Source organism: Passer montanus, unplaced genomic scaffold, assembly GCF_014805655.1.
Source record: "Passer montanus isolate IOZ18808 unplaced genomic scaffold, ASM1480565v1 scaffold11, whole genome shotgun sequence".
Classification (NCBI taxonomy): domain Eukaryota; kingdom Metazoa; phylum Chordata; class Aves; order Passeriformes; family Passeridae; genus Passer; species Passer montanus.
The window spans coordinates 23659847-23682058 of record NW_024357613.1 but is presented as its reverse complement, the minus strand read 5'-3'; the positions used below and the strand labels follow the sequence as shown (position 1 = coordinate 23682058).

The 22212-nt window shown below is 40.5% G+C and overlaps 1 protein-coding gene across 2 annotated transcripts in view; it reads right to left on the bottom strand.

Annotated features, from left to right (window-relative positions):
* Nucleotides 1-325: 325 nt before the first annotated feature.
* The window catches only part of ELOVL5 (ELOVL fatty acid elongase 5), a 34309-nt gene continuing 12422 nt past the window's right edge, over nucleotides 326-22212 (bottom strand). The window contains exons 2-8 of one of the 2 annotated variants that reach the window (XM_039727328.1): nucleotides 17160-17228; nucleotides 15087-15274; nucleotides 8142-8219; nucleotides 7325-7496; nucleotides 5672-5796; nucleotides 3699-3833; nucleotides 326-2229 (exon numbers count right to left, since the gene is read on the bottom strand). In XM_039727328.1, the coding sequence (XP_039583262.1) occupies nucleotides 2098-2229; nucleotides 3699-3833; nucleotides 5672-5796; nucleotides 7325-7496; nucleotides 8142-8219; nucleotides 15087-15274; nucleotides 17160-17217 (888 nt within the window). In that variant the 5' untranslated portion in view covers nucleotides 17218-17228 and the 3' untranslated portion in view covers nucleotides 326-2097. The remainder of the gene's footprint in view (nucleotides 2230-3698; nucleotides 3834-5671; nucleotides 5797-7324; nucleotides 7497-8141; nucleotides 8220-15086; nucleotides 15275-17159; nucleotides 17229-22212) is intronic. The other variant, XM_039727338.1, reaches the window with a different exon arrangement.

Genomic DNA, 22212 nt, shown 5'->3' with positions numbered 1-22212 from the left:
CAGGGCAGCTGAGGCAGGAAGCCCCTCTCAGTCACATTAAGCTTTGCTCCTGGCACTCTTCATCTCAAGCTATTGTGGCTGGTCTGCATTCAGTGATTCAGTAATCCCAGCGGGAGTTAAATCCATCACACACACCACTATTTCTACAGCCAGGCAAGGGAACAGTGTTTAGTAACTGCCAAAGGTTTCTGTAAAGAATGTATTGCCAAATCTCTGGTACACTAAATGTCCCTGAGTAACTGCAGCTGTTCTTCCATCATGGTGGCTGCTCCTTGGCCTGACACAGGATGGGGCAATGCATTAAATCTGTACAAATCCCACAGAATTCAGACAGAGATCATCAAAAGTGTTTTAATGATTAAACCATGTCAAACATTAACAATGAAGTATATTCAGATGAGCCTAGAGTTTATTTCTAGCACATTTAGACAGCCTATTTTGAACATTATAGCTGCTGTACTGAGCTATGTAAAGACTCTGCAAACCAGTACCTAGAAATGAAGACACACGCACAAGCTTTGATAATGTAAACATAACAGACACTGTCTCCTTCAAAACAAGGAATGAAAACCCACAAGGCTAGTAAGAGAACTTATTAATTCCTTAAGAGATGTGCAAAAATTTTAAAAAATATTTAAAAACAATTAAATGTGTTAAACTGGCATTTATATAAATATCAAAAAACCAAATAGTTAAACTTGAGCAATGACCAGCAGAATGTCTTGCACAATTCAATTTTTCAGAACTTAATGGACTCCACCATGGAAGATACCAGAATACCAGCAACAGACACTGGCTCTGCAAATGACTCCTCATATGTGCAAGACAGCATTTTACAAGAAGGAGTAACTTTAACCAGCACTCAAACCAAATCCTTAGATAACGAGCCAAAACATTACCAGTGATATACACAACTCACATTACAGAAACAGACATTTCCAGCACATTTCAGTAACATTTAAAAAACATTAGCTATGACTTAAACTGTTTAAACTTGCTTATTTGGGAAAAAAAATCTTTGTGTTAGGCACATTTTGAAAGTGAATGCTACATGAAGAACAGTTCAGATACCAACTTACATACAGACAATTCCATCAGAAAAGCATCTTTCTGGCTCCACTTTTAAATATACTTTTGGATATGTCACAGACTTAAAACAGTAGCTCCTAAAATATGGATATGGCTATGGTAATAACACTTGAAACTGCCAGTTTCGTATTAAAAACCACTCTTCATTTAGCATTTAAGAATTCTCAGAAATAAGAAAGAAAAAAAGAAAAAAGTAAAAAGAATAGATGGGTCCACCCTGTATATGCTCTAAACTTTAGAGACAATATTTAAATCTTACTCGACTGTGTAAGCGCCAATTACTTTTATGTTAGTGATGTACTTCAAATAAAAAAATAAGATCTATTAAAAAGGTAAAATAACTTTTCCATCTGTTTTGTGACTGTTGAGTCAATTAAAGCCAAATATACAAAACTAAATGTGCCATTTCCAATTTCACTGTATCGAGTAAGAGATACGTGGTATCGTGTATCACATACAGAACAGTAAAATGATCAATGGATTCTTCTAAGAGACTTTTTGATAAAAAGTCAATCAACTGAAAAGTTGAAACATACCCTAATTCTTAAACCAGTAATAAGCTTTGGGCCCTGCTTTTTAATTTAAGGCATGTGTGTTTATCTACTGAAACCAGCATCATACAAATTACCTCTACAATCACATGCATGATCTATAGTTAAAAAATGGAGGTTTAGATTACAGTGTTTTCAAATTGTGAATCATAATTCAGCACCTATCATATTGACTAGTAAGGCAACAGCAGTGTCGGATAATATGATAATACTCCCTTCCATAGTCTATAGCAGGGTCAGTGACAGCCCAGAATTATTTTTAAACTTTAACCTACTTTTTTTATGTTCTGTATACAGTTTCTAGGGTGTTTGCACTGGTTAAGTCCTACATAAATCACACTATTCTAGGCAGGAATAGTTACAGTAGCCATTAGAGTATTAGTGCACAACTCTCATTGTGCTTACAATCAGATGATTTTGTTGTTGGGGTTATCAAAATGGTTTTTCAGTTTGGTCTTCAATCCTTCCTTTGTTTCCTTTGTTTCACATTGTTCTCAAGGAAAGAAAAGCTGTTTGTGTACCCGTTCGCAATGGCCGTGGAGCCATTCTGATACTCTTTCCTCCTCGAGGATGCCTTCTTGTTGTAAGTCTAAAATACACGGAAAGACACATGGTTTTGTTTAATTAGATACAAATAACCACTTCTTCACAGTAATTCTAAAAACACAAAAGTAAACTTGCATTCATCATTTTTAAAGACCTTGTGCCGGTGGTAAGAGTCTAACAAGCTCAACCACTTTTTGTGTATGAGACTACACTACGCCTTTCATTCATCACAGTGAGAGGAGTAGTTCACTTGAAAAGAAAAAGGCTTGGCAGTACGATGGCAGTGTTATACTAACAGTAAATTAGAAACAAGGGAAGCAATTTTATGAGCAGACTATGGGATAAGAACATACTCAAAATGACATGTGAAGAAGGAGGTTTGAGGCACTGCAGGTGACAGTACCTTGAAGAAAGCCAGAAGAAGCAGGTAAACAATAGAAGTGAGAGAAGTTCAGAGACAGAAATGTGATGGGAATTTCCATTGGCTAACACAAGAATCAAAAACTGACAGGATCAGGGAAACTAAAAAATTACAGACAGTAAAATATACATAAGTTTTTTTCAAAGGGGCTCAGCTGCCTGACAAAAGCACATTTCCCCAAATTTCCATGTGAAAAGAATCTAAACAATTAAAAGTTAAAATATGAGCAAAACTGACAAAGAAAATCAAGTAACATCTGGAATATACTATAATGTTTAATTAGCATGTTCATATGCAGCAAGTGATAGAATTCATGGTTCTAAGAAGTACCAGAAGAATAGACAGGGAATCCTGCTGTGTATCCCCACCATGCATCATTCCAGAACCAAAACACCCAAATCTCTCAAATGACATTTGAAACATAACAGAGTTTGCTTGTTTGGGGGCAGCAGCCTGTTGGTTTGATTTTCTGCATTCAGTAGTACCAGATTTTCTGTGGATAGTAGTTGTACATCTTTGTACAGAGCCCAGTTATGAACTGCTCAGAATAACACACACCAAGTCTGGATCTGTTCAAACATGAAATCAGATTTGTAGAAAAACAACCAAACCCACAAATTTTCCATATGAAAATACAAAAAGGTGCCTGTAGAAGTGAACAAAATCCGTATTTCTGCATGTTGTAAGTTTAGGAAATTTCCCTGGATTAAAAACCAAGCCTTCCCCTTGTAAAAGCAGAAATGAACAACTCCTTTGGGTGCTTCACAGGTTCACATGCTGCTGGTTTATTTCAGACTGGAAAGCTTTGTCTTAGATAAAGCTCCTCCCCTCCCTTACCTGCAGTTAAAATTGCAATAAGCCATTTTTTTGTGTAACTGGCTTACTGAAATTACTAAGCATTCTGAATTATGGGTACAAAGCATCAGAAGATTTGAAAGTAGAGGGTGGATCAACAAGCGTAGTACTTCAAGAACATATGAATGTTAGTGAAGGATAGCAAAAGGACATTTCAAGCATATCTTTCTGTCACAGCTTTCCAGTGAGATACAGCCAGCAGAATGCTAGAAAGAGTTGATAAATGTTGCTTTTACCTGAATATAGAAATTTGTGAAGAGGATAATCAAAGAAATCATGTAAGAAATCTGAAAATACAGCCACCCCTGAGGAAATGCACATGGCCAAACAACACCACAGCTGGTCTGGAAGATTGTCAAGACAAACTGAATCTGGGGAGAGAAAACAAAAATAAGAGAAATGGAGCAGATTAATGGAAGGAGGATAAAACCCATGAGTGACCAAAACCTCAACAGTAATTTCCAAAACAACTAAAGAGTATGTAATATTGTGTGTTTGGCAAGTGTTTTCTCCATAAACCTGAGGTAGCAGACATTCAGATTGTGGTATCCTGTTAAGCATGTTTATTTGTATTTTTCCATTTTAGAACATTAGAGGAACTTACGCAGAACTGATACATAAACGTCCCAAGGAAGAAAGACCACCTTCTTCCCAGTGAGACTTCAGTGGGATTTGACTTTACCATCCTAATGGAGTAGATCTGCATCTCACTGCTTCAGCTGCAAAAGACCTGGGGTTACTTGGTCTGCACACAGACCCCTGCAATCCCTTCCCACAGACAGGAACTGTCCTACATATGGCTCCAGTGGAAGAATTTTTGGGGCAAAGGCTGCAGGGAAGCTGGGGAGCCAGGGAGGAGGATAAGGTTCCAATTATCTTTAATTATCTATTTTGGAAAAACAGAGTTTGGGCTTATGTGATGCAAAGGGCCTTAGGCAAAATTCATCCTCACATAAAGGCTACCAGATTAGGGAATGTTTATTTAAAAAGGGAAAGACTGTTTGTTCTGCTCTGCTATTTTGCTGCCCTAACAGCTATGCATGCAGAGCAGGCAAGGAAGTGAAAGCAGCTATGACAATAGCCAGGGTAGCAACTGAAGCCCCCAGACACTGTACTCTGTAGCACTTGAACAACCAGGATAAAGAATAGAGCCTAAATCTGGGAAGAAAAACAGAAACAAAACTCAAACCAAAGCAACCCCCCCCATGCCTCCCATGAAAATAATGAGCCCTCAACTACAATACTTAGCCATACTTCAGGAAGAACAGTGCTAAAAAAAAAACATGTTGAGAATCAACACTGTGAATTGCTGGCAGTAAATGTTATTAATCATCACCAGCAAATGTTATTGAAACTATTCACAGCTCTGAGAAGGAGTGGGGTGGGGGGGAAGAATATAACAAAATAATTTAGGTTTCAGTTTCTCCCCCTACAAAATGGGGAAGAGACAACACTCATGCACATTTCCTTGTGGTGTTCTGACATGTTGTACACATTGAAACCTGGTTCTCGTGCAGTATCACTACAGCATGTGCTGTATTACTTTATTTCACTTCACTGCTCTTACCACCTCCAGCACACAGTGGTCAGGCTTCATCACTGCACCTACTAGCAACAATGCAAACGGATACAAGGAGTCCAACACAGCATTACAAGATGAAAAATCTGCCCATTTAAAGTGCAGAAAGTGAGCAGAAATATTGAATAGTTTTTAATAAACCACTTGCAACTGCATGCAAAAGTAGGACAGAAAAGGCATTGTCCTGCAGGACTAGAATGGCCCTTGTTAGCTGTGGATGGCATTGCACCCAGTTTCTGGTCTGTCCCAGCCTGACCAACCAAGCACAGCGAAGAGCAGGCTAGCTCAAGAGGGCTTGTAAGAAAAGCCTCCTCCCTGGCTGCTGAGTGCCAGAAATCCCAGCACTGCAACTCCCAAATGCATCTAGCCACCCAACATGGTGTGGGGGAGAAAGATCCCACAGACCCCAGCATTGATTGATGTACATCCCCAGTCCCCATGGGCCTGAGAACAGAGCAAACAGACGTGCAGAAGCTGGATTTCCAAGGTGATGTAGACACTAGGTGGAAGGTACTAGCTCTCATTCTCTCTTCTTCTATCCCCTGTCAAAACTTCCTGACCTGGTAAAGACAAGAGGAGCTCATCAGAAATACAAGAGCCTGCTGAAGCACTGAAGAGCAAACCACTCACCAGCTGCCCCTGAGTGATGTACTTCTTCCACCACAGATAAGGACGCATTGCTGGAACAGCAGACAATCCGTAGTAGGAGTACATGAGGACATGGATAAAGCTGTTCAGTGTGGCACCAAAGTAAGCTAAAAAAAGGGCAAGGGAAAAAGAAAGTACACTACATTACCAGGAAGGAACATGCTGTTTCATGGAACCTACAAAAATAACAAGTTCAAAATGTTACTATTTAAAATATCATTTCTCTTAGAAGAAAAGCAAGACGGTTCTTTTTTTACCCTGTTTTTTATTCTCCCTACCCAATGGACTAGCTGAGCTGCTTTGCAGCTTTGTGCTTTACACCAGCCTTCTGGTTTTGTTTCCTCAAATTACTCTTTTTTTACAACTACATCATAGTTTCTCAAGGGAACTGAGGAAACTGATAAAAAGGAGGAATGCTCACGTACCAACCAATCAATAGCTTCACCCATCTACTTTTAGGCTGATTTCACTTCCTTCCAGGCAGGAGCCAATTTTTAAATTTATAACCAAAAAGCTTCAGATACCTTCAGAAACTGCAAGTTAGCTATTTTATTTGTCCTTGTTTACAGCATCTTTAGTCACTAAAGAAACTTCTAGATTAACACTGAACTGCACTGAGCTGTGATTACATAACAGAACATAAAGCTTGGAAGAAGAAAAACACATGACTAGAAATAGTACAAAAGTGTTTTCAAGACCACATGAGCACAAGATAGATTCTACACAGACACAGTTTTGACTGCTGTATGAACAAGGACTGACTTCCTTGGAGGAGAATGTGTTTCCAGATGCAGACTTTTTATAAGTTCAGTATTACTCACTGTTGTGCTGACAACACAAAACAAATACAAGTTTCTATGCTGCTTGGCTCAGAGACCAGACTCCTGAGGAATGCAGCCTCTTAGTCTGCATTGCCTGTAGCTCACATCCATCAGGTTTGAAAAGGTTTCTCTTGAATGGAGTGTTCAACAAAGCCAGTACCTATGAACTGCACATCCTAACCACAGCTAAGCCATGATAATGCAGTTAGGAAACTAGATGCCAGCTAAATGCAGTAGAAGTAAAGAATTAAAGTCAGATGGCCAAAGGTTAGCAGGATTTAGACAAGAGAAACATGAAAATTTTCCACTTAAGATTAATTTGCTCATGTTCATTAGTGCTCAGGGGACAAGATTTTAATTGAAATTATTTGTTCTGGCCAGTGGTACAATGAGATTAAATTTAAAAAAGTAATATCTCAAGTGAATTTTACAGATACAAGGACTAGAGTCACTTTTAGCTGTTTTACAGCTGAAACAAGCTTCTGGCTTGACTTGGCTTGACTTTCATCAGAGGGTCTGTAACTACAGCAAAATAGAGAAAGCAAGCTGCATGGGTATCTGACCTGGGGTAATGCACCTGATAAATGTCACACTGCCACACAAATTCTTCAATCTACATAGACATTCCTTTCCTAGAGGCTGTGCTGGCAGCTTAATTCCTGCAACCATGTACAATAGTTGCAATTCAGCAAAGAAGCTTAGTATGATACAGAACAAATCCTGCAGCTGAAGGTACCAGAGATGTTTGATCACCAAAGACCACCAAAACAAAGCCCCTGTTGCAGAGGTTCCCCCACCATAACCCAGTACTTACAGTGACCACAAGGCACCCAGTTCATAACAAACCACCAGATGTTCAGCATTGTTGCATGGTGGTAGACATGCAGAACAGTGATCTGATGATTATTTTTCCTCAAAATGAAAAAGAAGGTATCCATGAACTCAATGAGTTTAGAGAAATAGTACCACCAGAGGACACGTATGATCTGGAAGGAGGAAACAAGTTTTAGAAGGATTTCACATTGTGGGGGTTTTCAACTCTTATGTTATCTAAGTGATTAAAAATCCAGGTTCTGTCCTGCACCACTAGGCTTGAAGACACTGCTGGGAGCTTCTGTAATACTTCTGCCTCGGGTTTCTGCACAGGAGATATCAAGGTATAAATCTACAGCTACAGCAGAAAACAGGATGACAAAGATGGCTTCATGAGGCTACTGCTGTGCACCTGGGTTCTCCTGGCAGAAATAAGAAAATACTTAATGAGAGCTGGTGCTGCAGTGCTCTCTGTAAAGGAAAGGTCACAAGTGTGACCAGAAGAAATCATCACCACATCTCAGAAAGAGAAGGGTAGCCTCAACACGAAGTGGTTGGATACAGTCTGAAGACCAGGTCCTCATTTTTTGACCTGGGGACTCTTGAAAATTTGCATATAATTACTTACAAAAATACCAGCCATGAATATATCACAGATTAACTATTATGTCTGACAGTGCATTGTCTATTGTACTGCAAAAGGATGAAAAAAGATTATAGTTAAACCAAAATGTGCATAATCAATACTGTTCTGCTCTCCACTTACACTCAAGTGGACAATTTGAAACATTTCCAGCTCTAAGTCTCAATTACAGTACCTTCATATCAGCCTCTCCTCCACTGTGTGTATCCTGACAGAAGAAATTGTATCCTCCTTCCAATACTCCTGTCACCAGCTGAGCAAATAAAAAAAAATTGTTATTTGGGGAAGAGGCTGAACTCCATGGCACCTGCAAACCCACAGTGGCTCTGCCCAAACATCTGGTGTCAAGAAAATCCTGGGCACCTGAGGGTGGCATTAGGTGGAATTCAAGTCCCAAGCAGTGACTTGAATCATAGCAAAGGGTGAATTAATAAATTCTCCCAATTGGGGTATACCAGAATAAAAATAGGAGAAAACATTTTATTCCCATTTATCCCACAGTGGGAGCATTTTCAGAGTGAAGTCTCCTTCTTTGCTGATGATCTCATTGTTAGAGAAAAGAAATAACCAAAGTTCAGTAAATACATTTTTCTTCTGATTACTTTTGGAAAGAGCTACATCTTTGAAAAATTTTATACTCAAGAGATGTGACTACAGTTTTTTCAACCACATGACAGGGCATATTTTCAGCTTTGCTCTCCTTAACAGCTAACAACACATGCTTCACTGCATTGCCATTCTTCAGGATCTTTTTAAGCAATTCACTCATCAAGCACATTACATCCTTCCCAACGTAAGTGACTTCCTCTGCAGATATGCCACTGCCTGCCTGACTTCCTGGCATAACGAGTAACACCTCAAACATAACGGAGTTGCTGAAGAGTATGACCAGCTATTAGAGCATATACTCTTCTATATAGAGCATGAAGAGTAATGACCAGCTATTAACTGACTTCCTGGCATAACGAGTAACACCTCAAACATAACGGAGTTGCTATGAAGAGTAATGACCAGCTATTAGTCATGACAGATGACAGGGTGTCTGCTGTGGAGGCTGGCTCTAATCTCTAGAGACACAAGATCCATGCTGGATGTTCTCACCCTTTCACAAATGGCAGGAGATGGTAGGACAGGTTGAAGGTTGAATGGGAGAAGGGAACATGTGCAAAGACATGCTTTAATATCTCCTTTAATAGCTCAACAGAAGGGACCACTGAATACTGTTTATAAACATGTTCTTCCTCTTGGTCATACTCCTCTTAGAGAGGAGTAACAACTTGAGGCAACTCCCAAGTGAAAAAAAAAATTAGGTATCTCATAAAACATCTGAAAGGCAGAAGCAAGTTGTATGCTTTTGGCCTTATCTATCTGCAGGATAAAAAATAGCTTTGCAAAGCCACAGTAGAAATTCCTTACACTAAAAGTAATTTTAAAAGATCACTTGATTAAAGGACTACAATAACTGGTATGACTAAATGCTGCTCAGAACTGTGAATGGGAAGCTAATTTTAAAAGGTTCAATAAAGATTATCACTTAAATGATCTACCTTTCCCCAAAGTTATTTTCTTCACGCCTCATTTTCCTCCTAAATTAGCTTTTAAAATACTCAGTCAGCCTAGGTCATTATTTTTGACCTTCTGAGATAGTATTATTGCTGCAATTTAGGAGAAAAAATGTACATCTAGTTATATCATAATATACAGATCTGAAAGCATCTCTTGTATTAGAGATAAATCAATAGCACCCTGCCACAGCAAGGGCAGGGCAGCCGAGCACATCAGCAGCAGACCCAGGCACTTTCCCTACCCAAGCAACAAAGGGAAGGCAGCCACGGAAGGACTCCTCTCCTGGCTGCAGGGCCCTGCAGAGGACACCAGTTTAGCAGTGGTACCTTGCTAAAGGCCCAGCTGTGCCCAGAGCAAGCTTTGCACCCAGCCACTTTCAGCCACCGAGGGAAGACTGCGTGCCTTGCAAGCGCCCGCCAGTCCCTCAGACACAACACCACATTGTGTTAAGAGCTTACAGATGTTTTCTCATAGTTCAAGGAAGTGTTAGGAATAGAAGGATAATCACATTGTTTACATTGTAATTAATCCCAACAACATCCATCATTACTGCTGCACTACATAAACTTCTTCCCAGTAAAAGCTGGCATAGTGAATCCACAGCACTGCAAGCAGTACAGGTTCACCATCTAAAGTGTAATGCAACCAAAGGTGTCTCCATGGGTCCCACCTCTCTAAAGGACAATGGCATCAGTGTGGCCATGAGCAGTGGCTTCACCTCAACCTGAGTACTCCCTTGTTTACAAAAGAACATATTATTTTATGCTAGGAACTGTAGTACTCTCACAGCCACAAATGACATAAGAAAAGCAACATTTGTAGGAAATGTCAGCATCTTTTATCATATAAATAGCTAGTATAGTCAGAAAAATAATTTTATTCCCCCACTTTCCAGAATGAACTAATTGGTTAGAAGATGCTACAGCTGCCCACAAACTGCTGTTGCTGCCCACAAACTTTACTCAGTGCAACATACAACATATAAATCATCTTCCCCATTTAGCCAGCTGCTCCTTTGCCTGGCATCATTATTTCTTGCACCCACAATGCTTCCATCCCATGCTGGAAGGCTTTAGAAAACAAAACCAAGAGATCGCTCTGAAACATGACCACAAATGGCTCCATTATGCACGGGTGTGCAGTCCCAGGAAGCTGCTTCCCTGCCACCACAACAGTGGTAAGGAGGGGTCAGAAATTTCCAGCAGTGCATTTAAGTCCTTGCTCACACTTGCTGTGGTCTGCTCCCTGGATGGCCAGCGTTTCCAAGACCTCCTGACACCACTGTACAGCAGGTCTGAAACTTGCCCAGACACAGAGCAGAGGCTCCTCTGCCAACACAGCCTTGAGACAACCTTTCATTCCATGCCCGCTCTCTCCAGAAGTCCTTGGTCTTCAGGCTGGCAGGAGTCCAGGCCTGCTGATGGCACTGCTGATGGACAACCACAGGCAATCTTCTCTTGAGAAATTAACATGTCCAGAAATGGCCAATTATAGCCATTTGCACTTGAACAAACCACTTCACATGGTTTCTGAGCAGCACAAAAAGACAGTTCATAAGCCAATTAAAATGGTACTCAAATTCAATGTTAAGCCCCTCAGCTCAGGGGAAAACCTGCAGTTCAAGATTCCATTTGTGCTGAAACCCACACTTTCTTCCCCTGCAATGAAGTTTTCTTTTTTCCTATTTCTTTCATTTTGTAATTCTGTTGCTGAATTCTTTGAAATGCTGTGGCCCATGCTTTTTTATCACCTTTGCTACCAAAATAGGCCAGGACACTAATATCAGTCTGACTGGGTGGAGGAGAGGTGTTACTGTGGAGGACTTTGTTTTTTTCTCATGATAAAACTAAAGTCTGAGACTCACTGGAGAGGGGCAGATAAGGGACCTAGCACTGCATCACAATGTCAGGGCGTGATGGGTTTACAAGGCTCAAAACAGAGCTAGATTAGAATGAGGAGAAACAGAAGTTAACTCTGATCAAAGCAAGCACATGCCTGCACAGATAGAGAACTTTATCTTTACATGAATGCAGTTACCCCAGGGCAGAGATAAGAGCTTCAGGAGGGTGGAGAAAGAAAGGGGAGAGGAAAGAGCAGCCCAGCTGCCACCCATGGCTTGTGTGACACAGCACCTCTGCACAGAGTCCCCTGCTTCCTACACTCTTCCTACAGCACATGCAACACCTCACTCATCAGGAAAACCTAAGACTTTTCTCAGGCAGATTCAGTAGGGAATTTTGCAGATGAAGAAAAAGGACAGTAAAGAGATCACTTAAGAAAGTGAGCTTTCATCATTGACCAGTTTTCTCTAATGTAAGCCCAGGTGATCCAGATCGCTTGGCCAGTTTTGCTAACAAACTCCCCCAAAATAACAGGTCTGTGTGCAGTGTAATTGGGTACCTGGCACTCTCCCCTCTCAGCTAAGTTACCCAGCTGAGACTGAAGCAGAGGCAGGGGCCCTTGCACAGCCACGGGTCACAGCGTTGCAAGACACCTTGTGATCCCACACAGAGCAGCAGCACAGGGGAAGCAGCGCTGCCTCTGCTGCTCCAGCTGCTCCTGCAGCTCCTCAGACACAGCCGTGCCAGCCAGCAGGTGATCAGCCCATGTCCCACACCCCCACTGCCAGGCCCTGCTAGCACCTTCTCCACACGCAGGAAGCCATTCCTTGATGCCCCTGCCTGAGACTTAAGAGTGTTATTTCTCCTTAAAGTCCAAGCACTGTAGATTTTTACAGAATACAGCATTGTTTGTCCCTAAAGAACATCCTGTCCTGCTGGAGTATGTGACAAATTAGCCTGGAAAAACCTCTCCGGCTCCCCTGGATGTGCCTTGTCTGTTATATTGTCTGGGACAAGAGCAATCCACTTCTCTGCAATTACCAAAACCCAGCCAAGTCATTAAACATTCTAATAAAAAAGGTATAGCGAGCACAGACAGAAACTCTTAGGAATTCCACATAACAGCTCTAAAATTTCTAGTGATTTTAGACCAAAGTACACAACACCTAGAGTTACACGAATCCTATGATGCCAAATTCCCCCATGTTATTGCTTACAATCACTCAGACATAAAGGTCAGAAAACCAAGCAGGTCATCCTTTTCATCCCAGCTGGGAGGACACCTCACTTTAACATCTTGTTTTGGTCACATAATATGCAAACTGAGCTGTGATGCTATGACTCACGACCTGAATCACCATAGGTGTAACTCAGGAAAAACTTCAAAGTAGGGTTTCGGGTGTATTGTACACAAGCTATTAAAGCAACTTCTTTTCAGACACGCTACTAAAGAAGTTCATAAATGGTGACATGTTATGATTTCCCTCACAGTAGGACTGAAAAATTTCAATCCAACTGAAACTCAAAATGGAGTTTTGAGAGCTCCTCACAACAAGGAGGAGAACAGGGAGTTACTTTAGTTTTCTGAATGCTGTTCCTCTTCTTTCTGTCTTAAAAGCAAGTAAGTGTACTATAAAGTACTGATATAGGGCTAATCCTTCAAAGGAAAATTTCCAGGACTGATGAGATACGAGCAAGGGTATCACATGCTGTGCAGATACTTCAGATAGAGAACATACCTAGAGGTGCAAGAACCCAATTTTTCCCTATGCCCTTTAGTTCTCTCCCTGCAAACATCAAGCAGTGTGGTGTTAAGTCAGCATGGCTCTCTGCTTTGTATCATTTTTATGAGATCAGCCCCTTGTTGCGGAGCACCAGTTGCCCTCACATCCAGCTTATAAGCGCTGCCAACCACATTTTATTGCCACTATAATGTGTTTAATAATTTTCATAATGCTCTAGCTTCATGTATGTCCATTTACAAGGAGAAGGTATATTTACAATACTAACAAACAGTTCCATATGGATAATACTAGATTAAGAGCAACACTCATTTTCACATTAAGTGTTTTATTATACAGGAAGGAGGGGTCTTAATATTCACTGTATTTTAGTTGTGTCATTGCTCCACAATATAAAAGCTATTTATCTGGTTACAAGTATGAGGACTTCTTCAGCATATAATGAACAGTCTTCCCTTAGTAACCAGTTTATTGTTAGCAAGAAAAAGACATTTATAGGATCAACAGTTTGGGTATTTTCTCATGTTCAAATTTACCAGCAGGTTTTGTAATACAGCAGAATGTTACAGTAATTTAGAAGCTATGAGTATTATTCCAAGTATTCACACTTGGTACAACTGAAGAAAAGTCTGCACTTCACTTTACTGGGGGTTAAAACAACAGATCACTATAATAACTGTAAATAATACATGCATCAAATGATGCAGATGAATATTGAAGTCAACATCAACACTACATTTAGACAAATTAAACTAATCAACACACATTTTTCTGGATTTAACACCCTGACAAGGAATTTAGAAATGTAAGCACATCAAGAACACAAGTAGTTCCAAGTACCTACTGAATCCTGAATCCTACTGCTCCCAACTGAACAATTAAGTATCAAATTTCTTAATAAACCAACCCAATAAATTTTGAGTAGACAATTCACTACACAAGAGAAACAGCATTGAATTTAAATCACTTCATCTCTAAACACACCCCTTGTAAAACACTATAGAATTAACTACAAACTTAAAGGAGAAGCACAGCTTATATACTCTCCTAAGCTCATGAAAAAAAAAAAAAAAAGAGATTAGTAGTTTTAGTCCTAGGTTGTATTTGAATAGACCGTAGTGAAAGAATTGAAAAGAGGCTGTTGAAAATGAAATACCTCCTTACAGAAAGAAGAAACACTTTGGTTAAGAGTGTGCCAGAATATTCTGTACATTAAAGCAAAAGAGTAATTTTCTGACCACATTATTATTTACACTACCATAGTTCCTCACTTTCACTTGAACAAAAGCAGACAGTTCTGAGTAAAAGCAGCTAAAGAGCTCTCTGGGAAGTGGAAAACTTTACACTGCCTAAATCTTTGGGTTTTTAAAAAAGAAAATAAGTCCACAGAAAGTTGAATTCAGTCTGAAATCTATTTTTATGTTTAGATTTTTAAGCTCAAAGAAACAGATGAATCACAATGGCACTGTTTCAGCAACATTTTTTTTCCCAGCAAGACTAAGAGGATGCAAAAGAACCTATTGCAAGCTTACAGAAATAGATGCGAGGAGTGTGTGCATGATTAAACACAAATAAATAAAACATTTTGCCCTGCAGATAAAGCCACAGTTTTGCTACAAAGTACTTTGTACAGTGCACCAGCACAATCACATTGAGCAAGGAGACATTACTGAAGAAGCAGCCAAGTTCATGCTGAAGGATCAGGACCTCACTAGCTCTCACTGAGCAAAGTGCATTTGTAACATTGCTAACCAAGGTCTGCAAAGATATCTAAGGCAAGGTTTGTCTCACACCATCCTTAGAGGTAACATTACAATTAGGGTTTTCCTCCCAGACAAGTGACATTGAAAATGGTTGCACCTCTTCTGCAGATGCTTCCCGAATTCAGAGGCACTGCTCTACTTTCAACATGAGCCAATGTAATTAAAACAGGCTCTGCAAAATAAGCCTGAGCAATCCTTTTTCTCTTACCTCATAAAACATATACAGAGAAAGCAGTGTAAGTCCAAGGTTGTAGACCACTAGAATACCCCGGCATGAGAAGGGCTGCTTGTTCCGCATGTACTTTGGTCCTAGCCATACAATCAGTAAGTACAAGGCTGAGAAGATAAAGGTAGGTGTATAGTTCTCCAGAAGAAGCCATCCTTTTACTCTGGGGTCTGAAACAAACAAACAAAAACAGACAAACACTCAGATTTTGTAAGGAGAGAATTCAACACAACTAAAAATAATTGTACCCAAAATTATTCCAGTGCTGGAATACCAAAGAAAGACAAAGGAAGTGCAGCAAGCCCTTTTGCTAATGGCCACGTTGCTAATTACAAACAACAATTTTATTTACATATTTAAGAAAGCAGAAATAATTCTTTTCCTAAGGCAAAAATATTCTTAAGTTATTACTACTATTATTTTTAAATACTCATTACCATTCAGAACTGTCACCTACTTGAATACCACAGCTAATTATAAAGAAAAGCTTCTACAAATCTCTCCCCTAGATTTTCTCAAACCAACCCTTCCTGATGGTACATATCTTATTTCCTAGAGTCAGCAAACCTAGGAGTGAACCAGATACCTCTGTAGTTATAGGTGGATGATCCTAATAATTATTTTCCACTCAATCCTAACACAATTAGACTTACGTACGTGCTATTAGAAAGAATTAAATTTTGGAGTCCTTGTATGAGCAATGGTACACAGAGCAGTCAGTCCTGCCTGAGTTACCAGTCTGGTTGGCAATGCATCAGCTTCTCAGGAAAAGCACATAAACCACCCTCCATCAGAGAATTTTAGGGGACTACTTGGAACATTAGTGCGATCCTTTTGAACCACATCTGTGTTGTCCATACCCAGCAACAGCACAGTACCTCACTCCTCTCACTAAAGTCATCCCAAAGTACTGAAACTAAGTTAACCAAACAATAAATGAATAATTCAAGTATTGCTGTCATTCACAGTCTCGACTTAGTTTTAAAGGAGTCATACATGGATCCTGAATGTATGAAAGGAGGCCTTAAAACTGTAGGTTGGAAAGTGGGTAGGCAAGGCAGGGAATTGTTTCGATTTGCCACCTTTATGGTTCATGATTTTTCTCATACAGCAAATAGAGACCATATGCCAGCACATGCAATATGTTATATCAGAACATCCAGGCTAATTTAAACAGGCTTAGTATGAAGAGACAGGCAACAAGGGCACCGAGATACTAATAAAAGCAAACAGAAAACACACTTAGAAGAATCAGAGGCTTGTTCCATCTCCTGCAGACTTTCTCCTGAGAAGAAGGGGCACCATCACTGGATCTTGAGTGGGACAGAGAAAAGGCATTACTGCAGCAGTCAGAAGAAGAAAGCACATGCCACTGAGCAGCACTGCTCTGCACACTCTGTGCAGGATGCAGCCATTCAATCCCCCTGGTCAGGACCAGGTGGAACTGGACCATCCTCCTCAAGCTGGCAGCATGAGGCCACTGCTCGTCCTGGTTCCACAGTCTCTGGCTCCCTCACACTGACCAGGACTGCAGCTCTCTACCTGCAGGGTTTTTCCCTGGGCAAAACCTACCAAAACTATTGCTGCTTCAAAAAAGAATGGTTTCAAAGAAGCAGTGTTTCTCAAAAAATATATATATTTTTAGTGAAAAATTCCAGAGAAGATCTAGTTATGAAGACAAGAGTATTTTTTATTTAATTAAATGTAAATTATAGTGGCTTTTTTAGAATAAAAGCTATTACTAAATTAAAAAAAGAAAGCAGCAAAGATCTGAGTGAGGTATGTCACCCTCTAAGACAAACAACATGAGCTTGACTGACAGTAAGAAGAATGACCTCTTCAGGTCAAAATATTAGGAGCATTGAATAGACTCTTATTTATTACACTGTCAGACATTTTGATGCTTTGCAGATCCTAAAGAAAGTAGTCACCTGTTAATGTCAAGTTAGAGGAAAAATGTTTCTTATGTTCTAAGAAGATCAGTTTATTTATGCATTTATTATATTATATTATTTTTATTTATGCATTTATTTATTAACTTTTGAGAAATCTTACCTCTGGGTCCAAGCCAAACATCAAAGTAACTATTGATTGTTTTATCCATAAGTTCCATTATACAAGCTACTGAAATGGAAAGAAAAGGAGAAAGTTAGTTTTTCTGCTCGGGAAAATAGTTTACTGTTCAGCATCTAAACACATTATGTTAGGGTTAACAAAGAAAATACTAGTATGCAAAAATTCCAGCAAACATAAAGGACTTTCTCAGCACATATTAAGTACATAAAGCTTATTCTAGTCTCAGAGAGTCATTGGTGTATGAGCTACATTTCCCACTGAAGCACTTAATCATAGTTATAGGTGCACAGAAGCTTAAAATAATGAGTCCAGATTAACCTGAAGTTCTTTCTAGTTCTGTATTTTGTACATGGAAACAAAAGCTGGCATCTTGAAAGATCCCCCAGTGAGGAGGAGGACTGAACTTTGAGAAAGCCAGCAACACTGAAATTTTCAGATACAGACTATGAAGCTATTTTAACAAAGAGTCTCAAACAACTAGCAAGGCTAGCTAGGGAAGAGGAGGGAAGGAGGAAAAAAGTAAACACTGTCTCTGCTATCACCTGCAGATAGGTGACTGATTACAGCTCTGATTAACAGCCCATAAAACCAAGAGATCAACAGTCACCCAGGGACAGCGAGGGCTGCAGAGGCCAGGGAGAAAACAGCATCTCGTAGCATGAGCATCTCCAGTTCCACAAACTGCTTACTGGTAAGACATTACCAAATAAAATTCATCCAAAATCAGTAGAGTAATTCAAATGTCATCTGTCAGGTCCTCACACGGCCACTGTTTATTTGTTTATTGGTAGCACCTGGTAACACAGAGGCACTCACGTTGTGGTACCCCACTAGGGTTAAAGCAGGAAAGAAGCAGCAACTGTCCACAAGCAGGGACAGGTGTGCACAAAGCTGTTCTCAAGAGAAGAGGAAGTAATTTTCTTCTTGCTTAAGAAAAAAACAAATAAAAAAACCCACCAAAACCAAAACAAAATAATCCAACTCTTCTAATTTCCTCTTTTCTATCCAGAACTTTACTGAATGTTCACTAATAAAATTTTACAAGCAGGGACAAGTGTGCACAAAGCTGTTCTCAAGAGAAGAGGAAGTAATTTTCTTCTTGATTAAGAAAAAACAAATAAAAAAAAACCACCAAAACCCAAAAAAACCAAACCAAAACAAAAAAAATCCAACTCTTCTAATTTTCTCTTTTCTATCCAGAACTTTACTGTATGTTCACTAATAAAATTTCATCCACTTCTAATACAATGGTTTTCACTTTGTTTCTCCTTTCCTAAATTACTAATATTAAGAACAATTTTAACTATGACAAAATAACATAAGCAACACCAGCTGTCAGTCAGCATACCCACAGCACCAACCAAAACAATTACACAAGCTTATATGTACTTACTATGAAAAAAAAGTTAGTATTATTTTTTCAGTTCTACCTAAAGAAGAATCTCCCTTCCACCTGTGAAAATCCCATCTCTAGGAGATTTATGATTTATGCAAGTTAAATTAATCATATATCCTCTGGTTATAGTCAGCTGGGACTGAAACCTCAATTTCATCCAGGTCCAACAAGAAAAGCCAAGCAGGATCCAAATTCAGTTTTCTGCCCAGTGCCAAGGGGCACTGGGAGGCAGTGCTGGAAGGCTGCAGGGGCTTTGCCTTCCCATGGGCCCAAGCAAATACAAGGGACTCAGGTCCTGCGTTTCACTCTGTGCTCTCCTTCCCTTCCACTGCAGGGCCCCAGGCACCGCTCCCTGCAGGCTCTCAGGGACACACAGAAGAGAATTCCCCTTCCGTGCCACAGTGCTTGGGACTGCAGAAAGCCACAGAAACATCACTGGAATCTGGTCACCAGGCACAAACTAAAGGGCCTGATCGAAATAACCAGAAGTGTCAAAAGTATTTTGCAGCCCTAATTCATACTGGTTTTATTTTCTGACTTAAGAAGCCCAGCCCAAGAAAGCAAACACTTCAGAATAAAGTGCATTTTTGGGATTATGTCACCTCACCAGCTATGGTACTGTGAGCACCTGTGTGAATGGCCACAGCACTGGCACACTGGTGTCTCAGGAGTAAGGAAATATAACTTGTGTCACCAGAAACATGAACATCAGGAAGGCTGTGAGAAATGAGTATATAATTACAAGGAGAAAAAAAGATATTTAGAGAAAGCACCTTTTTTTGTCCCCCTTTTTTTTTTTCATTTATCAGCTATTAAATATTGCCACAGAACCCACTCCCTGCTGGATGATTCATTTTGTTGTTTGAGATCCCCACTTAAACAATTTGTTGCTCTTTTCATCCAGTACTAATTGGTCTAGTTATGCAGCACTGCATCAGCCAATAATCTGCATCTGACTTCAACCTTGCTTCTCAGGCAAAGGCTTCAGATGGCAGAGGCTGGTACAAAACCAAAGGTTTGTTATACTAAAATATACAAAAAAGCTCAATCCAGAAGTGATTTGCTATATATATTGCAACATTTACTGGACACTAAAAATGCATGTATGTAAATGAAACAACTTAGAAACCAGAAACAAACTCTGCCTAGCTGTAGTAAAGACAGCAAGAAATGAAAGTCCACATTGAAGCCCTCTATGAAACTGGAAGAAAAACTAATTCCCCAAGAGCAGGAGGCTCTCTGCAGAGGTCTCAGCTTCTTTGGGCTGGTACCCCAAAGCAGTTTTTTGTGCCAGAATTATCCAACAGCAGATTGTAAAAGACACAGCAAAGGAAAAACTACTCCTGGTGTCGATTTCCAGAATTTGTAGAAAAAGAAATTGTTTCAAAAGGAACGCATTTGTGTAACAGAAAAACAGAAGGAAACAATCTGCTTTTGTTCCAGAGGGGGTCATGTGAAAATGCATCAAGTCTCCTGCCAACAGCCACACAACATTAAACACTGCTTCAACAGCAGCAACTACAAGGGTTCTTTTTAAATTAGAATAGTTTCCCAATTCAGAGAAACATCGACTCCCAGAAAATTTAAACCAGTGGCCATGTGAAACACTGTGATTGGCCTAATTCCTAATACTGGAAGTAAGGTAAGCAAATGCTGCAGCTGACCACATACATGAGCGGATCAGCAGCAATGCTCCTTTAGCTACAAGTCATCCCACAACAAGGCACACTGTTCACAGAATCATGGAATGGTTCAGTTTGGAAGAGACCTTTGAAGCTTACCTAGTCCAACTACCCCACCATCCTGCACTCAAGGTGCTCAGAGCCTCATCCAATAAAGGTTTTTGTGCATGGGGCATCTACCACCTCTATGAGCAACTTGTTCCAGTGCTCCAATGCCCTCACTGAAAAAACTTCTTCCTTACATCTAGTCTAAATTTGCCTTTTTTTAGTTCAAAACCATTGCCCCTTGTCCTAACACTACAGTCCCTATCCAAAAGTTTGTACCCATTTTCCTTGTAGGCCCCTTTTAGGTATTTGAAGGCCACAATAAGATCTCCCTGGAGCCTTCTCTTTTCCCGGCTGAGCAGCTCCAACTTGCTCAGCCTGTCTCCACAGGGAGAGGTGCTCCCTCTCACTAACCTTGGGATCTACTTTAGTATGTCCATGTCTTTCCTGTGCTAAGGACCCCAAGCTGGATGCAGCATTCCAGGTGGGGTCTCACCAGAGCAGAGGGGCAGAGTCCCCTCCCTCATCCTACTGGCCACGCTGCTTTTGATTAGCCCAGGACACAACTGGCTTTCTGCTTTACAAGCACATGCTGCCAGCTCTCCACTACCTGTACTCCCAAGACCTTCTCAGCAGGGCTGCTCCCAATCCCTTCATCCCCCAAACCACACTGATGGTTGTGGACTTCCCCAGAGCAGGTACAGGACCTCACACTTGGCCTTGCTGAACCTCATGCAGCTCCCAAGACTCACTTCTTGAGCCTGTCCGGGTCCCTTTGGATGGCACCCCAGGCATGTCAACCACACCACTCAGCTTGGTTAGTGCCAAACTTGCTGAGGGTGCACTCGATCCCACTGTCCGTGTCACTGATGGAGACACTGAACAGTACTGGTCCCACTAGGACCCCTGAGGGACACCACTGTGTCCACCAGGACTCTGAGTTGCTGACCAGTACCCTCTGGATGTGGTCATCCAGCCAGTTCCTTTTCCACTGAACAATCCACACATCAAATCCATATGTCTCCAATTTAGAGAGAAGGATGTTGTGGGGCACTGTGTCAAAGGCCTTGCAGAAAATGACTGATTACATCCATAGCCTAATTCAGCAACTACAGTCAGGGGAAAAAGACCCAACTGGGCCACAAATGCTTTTTAAAACACGTACCTCTTTCTATACCAGTTATTTTTTCCTAACTTGCCTTTCAATGGAAAAATAAATCATCCTCTCTGCCACCAAATTTTACCAGTGCAGTAAGGCACTTGACCAGGGCAAACTGGATCAGAATCTGGAAGCAGTCAGGCTTACAACCTGGAAGACATTTCACTCCTTCAAGTCCACATATCTAATCCAGAAAAAACCCCCTATTTGATGCTTTAAACAAGCAAAATTACTGGACTTTAATTCTGCAACACAAACATAACAAAGGGTAAACTTGCACCTTGCCCCAACAAGACTGAGCAACATCATTATAATACTACATTTTGAATAATCCTCTGGATTTTGACAGACAGGTTTTTATGGATCTTTTAGCATCCTGGGTTCATTTCTGGCACTATGAGCTGAGACAACCACCATGCTCCAGCAGGCACCCAAATATTTGGGCAGAAGACGTGAAGCTCTGCCCTACTGCTCAGTCCAGACATTGATAGCCCCGGTGCTTCTTGGTGTAACAATCAAAAATACAGTTTAAAGCCTATACATAAACATGTTTTTTTCCATGTAGAATACATTTCAAAAATTTATTTAGAGGAAGTGTTTCATGCAGGCTACCAGCATGGACAGTCTGCTCTTCTAATACACAGAAACTATTCTCGAGGAAACCGCTACTACATACTGGAGGATTTCAACCAGCTTCTGCCCTTCAAAGGAAATTCTCTCCTATACTTTCCACAAAAATGCATTCTAGAG